The following is a 13,510-nucleotide window of genomic DNA, read 5'->3' as shown; positions in this document are numbered from 1 at the left end:
AGAGATATCTGCCATGTTGTGGAGTCAAAGTCAGAAATAGCATTATAAATATTCACTTACCTTTGATGATCTTCATCAGAATGCACTCCCAGGAATCCCAGTTCCACAATAAATGTTTGATTTGTTCGATAAAGTCCATTTATGTCCAAACACCTCCTTTTGTTCGCGCGTTTAGTACACAATCCAAACTGACGACGCGCTGGCAGGTCCAGGCGAATGTTCAGACGAAAAGTCATATTACACTTCGTAGAAACATGTCAAACGAAGTATAGAATCAATCTTTAGGATGTTTTTATCATAAATCTTCAATGATGTTCCAACCGGAGAATTCCTTTGTCTTCAGAAATGCAATGGAACGCAAGCTACCTCTCATGTGAATGCGCATGACCAGCTCGTGGCACTCTGCCAGACCTCTGACTCAATCCCCTCTCATTCCCCCCTCCTTTATAGTAGAAGCATCAAACAAGATTCTAAAGACTGTTGACATCTAGTGGAAGCCTTAGGAAGTACAATATGACCCCATGTCCACTGTATCTTGGATAGGCAAAGACTTAAACCTACAAACCTCAGATTTCACACTTCCTGGTTGAATTTTTTCTCAGGTTTTTGCCTGCCATATAAGTTATGTTATACTCACAGACATCATTCAAACAGTTTTAGAAACGTCAGTGTTTTCTATCCAAATCTACTAATTATATGCATATTCTAGCTTTTAGGACAGAGTAGCAGGCAGTTTACTCTGGGCACCTTTTTATCCAAGCTACTCAATACTGCCCCCCTGTCCCAAAGATGTTAACCTCATCAGTCTTTAACCTTATCCCCCTCCGTCTTTAACCTCATCCTCCTCTTCTTTTACAGATCGTTTTGACCATCACTGCCCCTGGGTGGGCAACTGTGTGGGCAAGAGGAACTACCGTTACTTCTACCTGTTCACCCTCTCCCTGTCTCTGCTCACCATCTACATATTCACCTTCAATATCGTACACGTGGTGATGCGTGAGTATTCTCCTGGAGCTACAGGGAGGGGGTGGGGGTGTATGTGTGGGGCTTGGCACGCCGGAATGTTATTGTTGTGTCACAGCCAAGACCAGAGCAGCTTTTGGTATTATATTCTAAGGTAGGTCCAGGTCAGTTTCAGACCATGACAGACTTCCAGACATGGTGTTTACAGATTGGAGGATAGGAAATACACAGGTTTGGTAAGCTGTCACTATTGACAGTTGAGGGAATGTAACCAAACTGGATGGGGCTCGCCAAGTGAGTGATGTGGGCTAAATATGGTGATGTGATGAAACCGAGACCTAGTTCAGCTGAGGCTTGACTAGAGCATGAAGTGACATGCAACGCTAACTGCCTGGATGATACACACACTCTTGTGTTCCTATATGGGCCTTTACAGACAGCAGGAGGGCAGGGAAAAGCATAGAGCATTTAAAGTCAGGATAATTAGCTCCAGGCTTCTGAGCATAATTCAAGCCTCAGCCAGCGTACTGTCAATGTCATCCCTAATTTGTATTAATCGTTTATTTTTTTTAATGGCGTTGTGGAGTGAGTGAGAGGGGAATATTTAGGTGCATGTCTTGGAGCTTATTAGATGTGTGTGGTGTGCTTGAGAGCTTGCGTGTATCACAGAAACCCTCTTAACTATCTACACGTCTCTACAGGCTCGGTGAACTCTGGATTTGTGAAGACACTACAGGACACACCTGGGACATATCCTTTCAGTTCCACAAAGTTTGGGGTCACTTAGAAATGTCCTTGTTTTTGAAAGAAAAGCAAATTTTTTGGTCCATTAAAATAACATCAAATTGATCAGAAATACAGTGTAGACATTGTTAATGTTGTAAATGACTAATGTAACTGGAAACGGCAGATTAAAAAAATGAAATATCTACATAGGCGTACAGAGGCCCATTATCAGCAACCATCACTCCTGTGTTAGCTAATCCAAGTGTATCTTTTTAAAAGGCTAATTGATCATTAGAAAACCCTTTTGCAATTATGTTAGCACAGATAAACTGTTGTGCTGATTTAAAGAAGCAATAAAACTGGCCTTCTTTAGACTAGTTGAGTGTCTTTAGCATCAGCATTTGTGGGTTCGATTACAGGCCTAGAAGGCCAGCATCCCAGAGTCGCCTCTTCACTGTTGACTTTGAGACTGGTGTTTTGCGGGTACTATTTAATGAAGCTGCCAGTTGAGGACTTGTGAGGTGTCTTTTTCTCAAACTAGACACTCTAATGTACTTGTCCTCTTGCTCAGGTGTGCACCGGGGCCTCAAATTCCTCTTTCTATTCTGGTTAGAGCCAGTTTGCGCTTTTCTGTGAAGAGAGTAGGACACAGCGTTGTACGAGATCTTCAGTTTCTTGGCAATTTCTCACATGGAATAGCCTTCATTTCTCAGAACAAGAATAGACTGACGAGTTTCAGAAGAAAGTTCTATGTTTCTGGCCATTTTGAGCCTGTAATCAAACCCACAAATGCTCATGCTCCAGATACTCAATTAGTCTAAAGGACAGTTTTATTGCTTCTTTAATCAGAACAACAGTTTTCTGCTGTGCTAACATAATTGCAAAAGGGTTTTCTAATGATCAATTAGCCTTTTAAAGTGAAACTTGTATTAGCTAACACAACGTGCCATTGGAACACAGGAGTGATGATTGCTGATAATGGGCCTCTGTACGCCTATGTAGATATTCCATAAATCTGCCATTTCCAGCCACAATAGTCATTTACAACATTAACAATGTCTACACTGTATTTCTGATCAATTTGATGTTATTTTAATGGACAAAAAACATGCTTTCTTTCAAAAACAAGGACATTTCTAAGTGACCCCAAACTTTTGAACAGTAGTGTACATCTACAGTTCACAATACCATCTGTTTATTGACCTTTAGGGCCACCGTAGCTTCCGCCTTAGGGCCACCGTAGCTTCCCCCTTAGGGCCACCGTAGCTTCCCCCTTAGGGCCACCGTAGCTTCCCCCTTAGGGCCACTAAAAGAAACGAAGACACTATTAATAATACAGAATTTAGTTTGAATCAAGTTGAGTTATAAGCTGAATCGTCACTGGGACATGTAATGTCAAAAGACATAATAAATCATTACTTATTGCAGTAATGTCATGAAAGACCTATCCTTGACCTGTGGACTTTGACAGCTTGTAGTGCAGTATCTGTGCTGTTGTTTCCTTAACCTGATCCCACTGTGCTGGAAGTGCTGGTGTGCTTCTTCACCTTGTGGTCAGTGGTGGGACTGACAGGCTTCCATACTTACCTGATCTCCCTCAACCAGACCACCAATGAGGATGTGAGTATCTGTATTCTCTACCATTCTCTATAGTATGTCTCAATAGTTTAAACTAGCGTCTTCTATCCCTAACTGGTGATTTAAAGAATGGAGATATGGAAAGGGAGGACATTTTAGATTGACACAGCCGGTCGTCTTGAAAATATTAGACCTAGGGCAGCAGCCCTAGGTCAGGGAATCATGATGGATTATTTTGGTAATTTAGATGTTTTTTTATTCCGTGGAGTGTCCTTTTCAGACAGACAACTCTTACAACAAATCACAAGTTTGGGTAGACAGGGCTTAAAATTGTGCTCATTAAAAACTCCTACCATAGCCAGTAGGCAGACCTGCCAGAATGTTGCGATTATAAAACCAAAGTTTGCAGGCAAAACCTTTGCAGTGGTTTTAGTGAAGGTAGTTGATACAAACTAGCCACTTGTGAAATTCACTCTCTTGCTAGTTATTATTTTGTGTCCGGGGGATGTTTACGCTAGGGCATCAAGTGGATAAGGCAATGTTGTAAGGAAGCCGGATGTCTCCGCTCTGCCCTTTCCTCTCTGCCAAACCACGTTTAAGTACAGGCGGGTATGCTGGAACATTGGTGCATTGCGGGAGGCAAGCCGTCTCTCTAGAGACACTGCACAGCTGGACACTTGAGTAAAACGTTTTTACATGACCACAGATCTGGGTTCAGATTAACTCTTCCCCTAGTACTTAACCATAAGGAGCTGCAATAAGATCGAACCCTGTGTCAGTTGTTAGGATCTTCTTCACTCCAGGGTACTGTTAATGCTAAAAGGGGAGTGCTAACATGGCGGGGCTTCATGTGGCTGGAAAGATACACACTTAGGGTGGGTGGTGTAAACATTACAGTTATACCACCTGTCAGCTGTCACCTTGGCAACCACACCCTTTTTGTTCTTTGCAGTCTTAGTTGGCACTAAAAGGCTGGAATCAATCAAATACGTCATAGCAATGTTTACTTTATATGGCCATTGCGTATGAACGGCAATGCAGGAGTGACTGAAGTTTGCTACATGGCACTCTTAGATACTCAAATCTGTGGGTATTACATAAACAAAACCATTTAAAAAATAAATAATTTAAAAGCCTTTTGAATATTGAGGCATTTGACAAGTTTGTCAGTGTCACTACCGCCTCCCCTTGCCCTCACTCCCAGCTGACCTTGTGTTGGTGTGGCGGGAGGATTCTGCTCTGCAATAGTGTCCTGTGTATGCAGCCGTACAGTGTCTTCGGAAAGTATTCAGACCCCTTGACTTTTTCCACATTTTTGTTACGTAACGAAGTAGTTTTTCCCCTCATCAATCTATAATGACAAAGCAAAAACAGGTTATTAGACATTTTTGCTAATTTATAAAAATACACTGATCACATTTACATGAGTATTCAGACCCTCTCAAGTGTTCTTGGGTATGACACTACAAGCTTGGCACACCTGTATTTGGGGAGTTTCTTCAGGTTGGATGGGGAATGTTGCTGCAAAACTATTTTCAGGTCTTTCCAGAGATGTTCGATTGGGTTCAAGTCCGGGCTCTGGCTGGGCCATTCAAGGACATTCAGAGACTTTTCCCGAAGCACTCCTGCATTGTCTTGGCTGTGTGCTTAGGGTTGTTGTCCTGTTGGAAGGTGAACCTTCGCCCCAGTCTGACGTCCTGAGCAGGTTTTCATCAAGGATCTCTCTGTACTTCGCTTCATTAATCGTTGCCTCGATCCTGACTGTCTCCCAGTCCCTGCCGCTGAACAACATCCCCACAGCATGATGCTGCCACCACCGTACTTCACCTTAGGGATGGTGCCAGGTTTCCTCCAGACGTGACGCTTGGCATTCAAGCCAAAGAGTGCAATCTTGGTTTCATCAGACCAGAGAATCTTGTTTCTCATGGTCTGAGAGTCTTTAGGTGCCTTTTGGCAAACTCCAAGCGGGCTGTCATGTGCCTTTTACTGAGGAGTGGCTTCGTCTGGCCACTCTACCATAAAGGCCTGACTGGTGGAGTGTTGCAGAGATTGTTGTCCTTCTGGAAGGTTCTCCCATCTCCACAGAGGAACTCTAAAGCTCTGTCAGAGTGACCATCGGGTTCTTGCTCACCTCCCTGACCAAGGCCCTTCTCCCCCGATTGCTCAGTTTGGCCATGCGGTCAGCTCTTGGAATAGTCTTGGTGGTTCCAAACTTCTTACATTTTAAGAATGATGGAGGCCACTGTGTTGTTGGGGACCTTCAATGTTGCAGACATTTTTTGGTACCCTTCCCCAGATCTGTGCCTCGATACAATCCTGTCTTGGAGCTCTACGGACAATTTTTTCAACGTCATGGCTTGTTTTTTGTCTTGACATGCACTGTCAACTGTGGGACCTTTATATAGACACGTGTGTGCCTTTCCAAATCATGTCCAGTCAATTGAATTTACAACAGGTGGACTCCAAGTTAGAAACATCTCACGGGTGATCAATGGAAACGGGGCACACTTGAGCTCAATTTTGAGTCTCATAGCAAAGGGTCTGAATACTTATGTAAATAAGATATTTCTGTTTTTATTTTTAATACATTTGAAAACATTTGTCTAAAAACCTGTTTTTGCTTTGACATTATGGGTTATTGTGTGTTAATTGCTGAGGATTTTTATTTAATCCATTTTAGAATATGGCTGTAACAACAAAATGTGGAAAAGTCAAACGGTCTGAATATTTTCCGAAGGCACTGTATATCTGTATCCAAGTTTTTCCCAGATGTGAGTGCAGAGGTGCTGGCAAGAGGCAGAGATGGCAGCAGTTGAAAGCTGCAGAGCTCTTTCTCTACTTTAATGTTTAATGTATTATTCATCTTCTTTCTCCCCTTGCACGCTGCCAGCCATCTTTTTACTGGTATTGAGCAGTGTGAGCAAAATGAGCCACTGTCACTTTGGTAGCAACACAGCACCGTGGCTGTCAGCCTGCCTTGTCTGTCATCAGGCTAATAATAGACATATCAATACCTGCAGGGCCTCGGCCCGCAGCCAAACGTGTGTCGTGAAGTGATTATCATTAATGCGATGACATGCTATTTATCGAATATTTAACTAATTATTACGTGATTAATTTAATCATGTAACAATCAACTCATTAGTAACCTGGGGTACCATGGGAAAAGTTTGTTTAATGAGTTACCGTTTACCGAATTAACTCAAGAATAGATCAGAATATCTCTATCATAGCAGTCAATAATTTGCTCATATCAATCTCATTCTGAACGTCGCATAATCCGTTAAATCTGCACGAACCCTAGTCTACATGACTCAGCGATAGACAAATTGGCTTAGTTAGTAAATAAATAATTACCTAAATAATCACACACAAGTACATTAACACACACAGGATACATTGATTACTAACAATGCAATAAAACGTCCCTAGTGGACTAACCCGGTATGACGGCTGGTTACACAATGAAAGGGGTGGGGAGAGGAGAGACAAAATAATTCAACGATTGAACATACAGTTGAATAATACGCTCATCGTACATATAGATATTTAGCACCCTAACAACCGCTCATTTGTATTTAGAAATGCAATGTACATATTTTTCACTTGTATGTCTTTGTCGTCTCTCTCAAATCACCCGATCCGTCTGTGACGAATAGTTCGACAGTGTCTGTTTGTGTAGGTCTCTGGTTGTCCACCAGAGGTCACCATGTCCTTAGTAGTTGTAGTAGTAGCTTTCTTTGTTCTGGAAGTGTTCGTTAGACTGGATACATCAGACATTCCAATGGTCCTTTGATAGGGAAATGTTCTTCTTTTCTCGTCTTCGGTCGAGTTTCCTTGTCTACGTTACATGCAGAGCTGCAGGTGATGCATGTCTAGTCTTCTCTGAGTTTGAGGGTCTTACCATTTTCTGGTCTTGTTGTTTTTTAAAAACATTTTGTAAAGTGTGGACCAAACCCTCACGTTCTATGGTCTCAATGGTTGATTATTCAGGGTACAGCTAGAACCACTCTACACCTCGGCAGCAACCCGGCATGTTTTGGTCTAATGTAAAGTCCTTTATAAGCACTCTGGGAAAAGGGGTGTATCATCCTTATGGCATAATGCCTGTGCTCATGTGGGTGTGGTTACTGACTGTGTAAAACTTTATATAACAACAATTATCTAATTTAGAAGGCTAAAATCACATTTCATCTTCACAAAAGTTGAGTAATTCTGACATATACATTGTGAAAGCTCTTAAAGTTACAATGTTTCCGTTAAACCGTCTTTTAATGACATCACAAATGATACGACATAATCATTGTTTGCATCCCCGCCGACAATTTCACACATTCTTTATGTTAGGAATAATGTTTCATTATCCACTTTTGGATGTTGAAGTTCTTTTGGCAAGAGTCTCTATACAACTCAGACATTCCATTCTTGGATACTGAGAGGCAGAGGGAGAAAGTTAGAAACCATTTACGACTGGTCGTTAAGTCATAAAACCGACCCAACTTCAGGTCTCTCTCGGTAAGAGTGTTTGCATCTGGCTGAAGCAGGGTTGGGCTAGATTCCATTCCAATTCAGTAGATTCCAGAACTGAAATTCCAATTTCCTCATTTAAAAACAAAGAATTTTGACTTGGATTGAAATGGAATTGACCCTAGGTGGAATAGATGACACGATAAATGTGTACCTTGCTATATGTGTTTCTACTGTATTTTTTTAAACTGGGGACTGTATTTTCTGTTAAACAGATCAAAGGCTCGTGGTCTGGAAAGAACCGGGTGCAGAACCCCTACAGCCACAAGAACATCATCAATAACTGCTGTGAAGTGCTGTGTGGGCCTGCATACCCCAGGTACAGTACTGTGCTGTAGGACCACTAGTGCAGTGTGGGCCTGCTTACCCCAGGTACTGTACTGTAGGACCACTAGTGCTTTGTGGGCATGCGTACCCCAGGTACTCTGCGGTAAGACCGTTAGTGCTGTGTGGGCCTGCATACCCCAGGTATTGTGCTGTCGGACCGCTAGTGCTGTGTGGGCCTGCGTACCCCAGGTACTGTGCTGTGTGGGCTTGCATACCCCAGGTATTGTGCTGTAGGACCACTAGTGCTGTGTGGGCCTGCATACCCCAGGTACTGTAGGACCACTAGTGCTGTGTGGGCTTGCATATGTCAGTTACTGTGCTGTAGGACCACTAGTGCTGTGTGGGCCTGCGTACCCCAGGTACTGTGCTGTAGGACATCTAGCTGCCTTGTCTCTGCTCAGAGGATGAACTAGTGTGGAAAATACTCTGCTTCTGTGTTCTTCTCATGGTCTCTCTCTTTTTTTTCTCTCTTTCTAACTTGTCTCTGTAATATTCTTCTTCTCTGTAGCCACCCTCCTCTGTCGTCCTCTTCCGACCCTCACCCATCCCTCCCTAGTCTCTCACTCTTGCTAACTTAGTCTCTCTTTTTATTCCCCTCATACCGTAGCCTCCCTCCCTCCCTCCCTCCCTCCCTCCCTCCCTCCCTCCCTCCCTCCGTCTCTATCTCGTTCTCTCTCTCCCTCCTCTCTGTTTCGGTAGTGAATAGGGTTGTGTTGATGACTGATTTGTCTGTCTTCCCTTGGCAGTGTCTTGGACAGAAGAGGGCTGATGCGGGATGATTTGCCTGTTCCCACATCCGCCGCCGAGCCTGCCACCAACAGCAATCCAGTGCCACAGACCACAGTAAGCACACACACACACTAATTTACTGTGTCTGGCACTAAAATCCTTCCAGCTTGCCAGACACAAAGCATAGTACAGTGAGCGTGCATAAAATATAGCCTAAATCAATAGAGCGAGAGGGAGGAGAGAAGGAAAGCAAAGGTGTACAGGGAGAACAATGTACTGTAGAGCAGAAACTGTTTTCCTTTTTTATAGAGATAGTATTAAAGTACTCAGCGGCTCACTGTTCTGTAGCCATTTTCTGCCTCTGTACAGATGCCATTTTGCACCTTGCATTGTCTGCAGTTGCCATTCCGTGCCTATGTATAGCTTATCTACTGTTGCACCTCACTATGTCTAGCTATTTTGTGCCTCGCTTTGTGTCTGTATATTTCTACTGGTACAATGTTTTCCCTTTTCACTTGCCCTGAATTCTAATACAGGCCAGCTATCAATAGTTCCTGGTCTTTGGTTACTATTAGAGTCTTCTTATTGTGCCATGTTCCCTCTGCAGAAAACTACAGCTCCACTCATCCCCAACGAGCACACCCCTGACGACGCCAAGCCCAGCATCGCAGACTCTGCCAACGCTCATGCAGAGAAAATAAGCCCCTCCCCCAGGGAGGAGAAGCTGCCCAGTCTACCCAAATCCTCGCCGACTCCCACCAAAGTCCCGCCCTTGGCCTCACCTGAAACTGACGCGGAGGCCTCATTTATTGCCAAGGATAAGGCACTCTAGCTGCATGGTTGGGGTTTTTCCTTGCCCTTCCCACAGTCCGTCACAATCTTTCCCTAAAGCGCTCTGTCTGGACCTGTGAGGGAGACACTTTAATCAGCTTCTGTATGAGCTATATGAGTGAGAAGCATCTGCCTGTAATGAGTGGAGAATAACTGCAAGGCTCTGACTCCCTGCTCATTCCACCAGATATGCAGAGTTGGTGCCCCCACCAAACCTGCATCCCCCCTAAGTTAGTGACTGCAGGACTGCTTGATTGACATTCACACTCCAGAAGGATGGTAGCTCGGCACCTTTCTCCTCCCCCTGAACATTGCATGGAAAAACACAGATAATGGGGAAACTAGGAACTGTGAACCCACTGGATGCAGATGACTGTATATCCTGGGTAGTGTGAGGCTGAAGGGGTCCTAAAATTGATTGTTAATGCTACTGTTTCTCTGTCTTTTGTTTTATAGCTGTGATGATTTTTTTAATGTGAAGAAGTCAGTTGTAAAATACTTAGCATTGCAAAATATCTGACAAATACACTTATTGTAAAGCCTCTAACACATCCACACTATTAGTCTGTTCTCAGAACCACACCGATCAGGCCCCAATGCAATCCATGGGAAGCTGGGCAGTTGGCACAACAGCTATTAGGATGATGAGGAAATAAGGACTGACAGCTAGTTTAGGGTGTGTTGAACAGGTAAACATGGCAGAGAAGGGAAACACTAACCATCGTTTATGGTTGCGGTAAAGAGGCAACCTTTTTGTCTCTTCAGTAAGGGATTCTAATGAACATCTCTAGAAATGTTGAGATTAAGGTGCCGCCTTGGCTACTATCCTTCCATTTTTAGACTGTCAGACACACACACACACACACACACACACACACACACACACACCAGGGTTGGGGCCGTCATTATACATTCAGTCAATTCAGAGGGTAAACTGAAAGGAAAAAAAGGTTGAACGATCTTCTGAAATGGCAGGCCGTTTCCAGGGGTACCCTCAGAGTTCCTGTATCTAGCATTAGAAGCAGCCACTTTGGTACGTCCCAGAGGGTGGGTCCCAGAGGGGGTGTGTGTCATTGTTGGGGGCATTTTCATTTCAATTCAGTCCATTCAGAAAGTAAACTGAAATTCCTTTTCCAAGTTTAAATTTTTTTTTTTGGAATTTCCATTGACCCTCTGAATTGACTTAATTTATAATTACGGCCCCAACCTGTGTGTGAGAGAGAGACAGAAGGTCTGATTGCTGTTGACAGTAGACACTAGTTACAGTGCCTTATCAAAAAGCTGCGCTGTCACATGCAACTATAACTAAGGTTGTCTAGCTACAGAGACCCTTAGACTCCAGGTCGAGCTACAGAGACCCTTAGACTCCAGTTCATGACTCAGCACTCCAAATCGTACATGCCAACTGTAAATAACATCCCTTTTTATACAGTTACCAATGAGACTTAGAGACAGCAGAAAATGAAGTAAAGCCATTGTTTAAATGTAAATAATATATGTAGGTGTTGAGAACTATTGGGTCTATTGCTGATGAAAAGGGAAGATTGAGAGAAGAGAACCAGGTTGTCTCTGTTTTTGAGTGTATGTGGCCAGTATTAGATATTTGCCTGTGAATGAACATCCACCCTGCTTCTTGCAAGTCATGCAACTTTTTAATTTTTCCTCTCTAGCTTCCACTGTCAACTTGGTGCCCTTTCTCCTTATCATCCACCTATTGCTGAGGACAGCTTTCATTATCTCCATTCCTCTTCCTCTCTGTGTTTCCCAGGGAAGATATTCAGTACACCAGCCATCTGTGGCGGGCTCATTATCAAACTGGAAAAGTGAGACGGCAGCTGCTTTCTCTCTTCTTTCTCATCTGTTCATTTCACACCAAACGGAACGGAGGATTGAGGGTTTGTGAGAGGCGGGCAAGGTGTGAGGATTTCAGCTGCTTTTCAACTAGGCTAGGATTCACAAAAGATGGTCAGTGAGAATTGGGTGATATGTTAAACTGCTACTGGTTGACAATGGAGAGAGTTTGTATTACTCATTGTGTTATATGTAAGGCAGAGTAATTGTGCTGTATACTTATATAGAAACTCGAGTATAACAATGTTGAGTCTTTCAGCCAACTGATAGGCCCAAGATGATAATTTATACATGACCAGAATAGAATAATACTTTAGTAATCTGATTTAATTCATATAAAGGATTGCAGCGCTACTGTATATGGCCAAGCAGTATGTTTAAACTTCTGTTCATTTGATTTCATTTCACAAATATTCTCTGTTCCAGTGTATTTGAATTAGGAATGTGAGTAGGGGAGTTACTAGTTGTTACAATTTACACTCAATAACATTACAACAGTAACCCAGACTTTATCCTGATTTGAACTATGAGTAAACACAACCACCTAGGCCCTTGCAGTGTTTTTATCACTATTTTAATTGTGCTCAGAAGGTGTAGGGTAAGGTTTCCCTAGACGCAGATCTTGAATCAGAATTTTACTCACTAATGGTTAGGATTGGGGGACGGGAAGCTGATCCTAAATCTGTACCTAGGGGAGATTTCACCCCAGAGCTGCCGATAATGTAAACTGCCTTTTGAAACAGACAACAAAGGGATGTTTTAATCAAATAGTGGTATACATTATTTTCTGAATTTCTATGTATGCAATTGTGAGAAGGCCTTTCAGGAAATGTCTTCTATTTTAATCATTTTTTCCCCAAAAACTTTTTTTCATCTTTCGGAGCAGTTCTTAGGCTTACCCTCAAACCAATCTTCCTATCAATTGAAGTTGAAAGTTTTTGTCCCTGAATAGTTTTTGGTTCTGGACAGTTGTAAAGATTCTCTCTCAATAGATAATTCCCTGCTGTACTGCTTCAATGGAGAGTGAGACTGTACTTGTGATTGTGATTAACAAATGAAAAGGGGAATGTTCATGTTAAAGTTTAAGCTGGTTGAAAACTAATTGAATGGATCGGACCCTTTTACTATATGCTATCTCTATGGGCATATAGTAATATTACATACAATGACCTGAGATGTTTGGAATTGTTTATCTCAATGTTGAGTTAACGTTTGGATGTATGATTTGGATTTATGTTACATGTGTACTACGAGGGTCTCCGATCTGAAGGCTCTGATCTAGACATGACAGTACATAATGCATACAGTACAGATACAATACCACTGATGGAATTATATTTATGTTCACTTTGTTTAGTAATAGCACTGTGATTATTTATATTTCATGATATTTCCCTCACTTTTTACATGATTGATTGGTGTATCTGGTAATTAAATTATTGTCTTATTAATAATGTTGTCTCTGAATTATTGCATGGAAAGGATTTTGTCTGCTTGAAACAATCTGTCAAATAATTTGCATACAGGGAGGGGCCAGGAAATCTGGTCACAATACAGACTCGGTGGAAGGATAAGGGACACATTTAAATACCATGTTTAGAAGCAGAAAACTTAGAACAGCTAGTAATTGTGTCATCCTGATCAGATGACACAATTACCACGTAATGCAAAGTGTAAATGGGGCAATAAATAGACATTTATTTAGACATAGACAGCAAGGAGTCATCATGCCAGGTAGTCCTGAGGCATGGTCCTAGGGCTCAGGTCCTCCGAAAGAAAGAGAGAATTAGAGAGGGCATACTTAAATTCACAAAGGACACCGGGTAAGACAGTAGAAGTACTCCAGATATTACAAACTGACCCTAGCCCCCCGACACAAATTACTGCAGCATAAATACTGGAGGCTGAGACAGGAGGGGTCAGGAGACACTGTGGCCCCATCCGATGATACCCCCGGACAGGGCCAAACAGGAAGGAT

The 13,510-nt window shown here is 42.6% G+C and overlaps 1 protein-coding gene across 1 annotated transcript in view; it reads left to right on the top strand.

Annotated features, from left to right (window-relative positions):
• Positions 1-12,983, top strand: part of LOC120048017 (palmitoyltransferase ZDHHC9-like) — a 49,542-nt gene extending 36,559 nt beyond the window's left edge. The window contains exons 4-9 of the mRNA XM_038993685.1: positions 859-996; positions 1,665-1,713; positions 3,207-3,309; positions 8,010-8,113; positions 8,868-8,964; positions 9,458-12,983. Of these exons, the coding sequence (XP_038849613.1) occupies positions 859-996; positions 1,665-1,713; positions 3,207-3,309; positions 8,010-8,113; positions 8,868-8,964; positions 9,458-9,682 (716 nt within the window). The 3' untranslated portion in view covers positions 9,683-12,983. The remainder of the gene's footprint in view (positions 1-858; positions 997-1,664; positions 1,714-3,206; positions 3,310-8,009; positions 8,114-8,867; positions 8,965-9,457) is intronic.
• Positions 12,984-13,510: the final 527 nt, after the last annotated feature.

The sequence above is a fragment of the Salvelinus namaycush genome, chromosome 5 (genome assembly GCF_016432855.1).
Source record: "Salvelinus namaycush isolate Seneca chromosome 5, SaNama_1.0, whole genome shotgun sequence".
Taxonomy (NCBI): Eukaryota; Metazoa; Chordata; class Actinopteri; order Salmoniformes; family Salmonidae; genus Salvelinus; species Salvelinus namaycush.
This window is presented reverse-complemented; position numbering and strand designations above follow the sequence as displayed.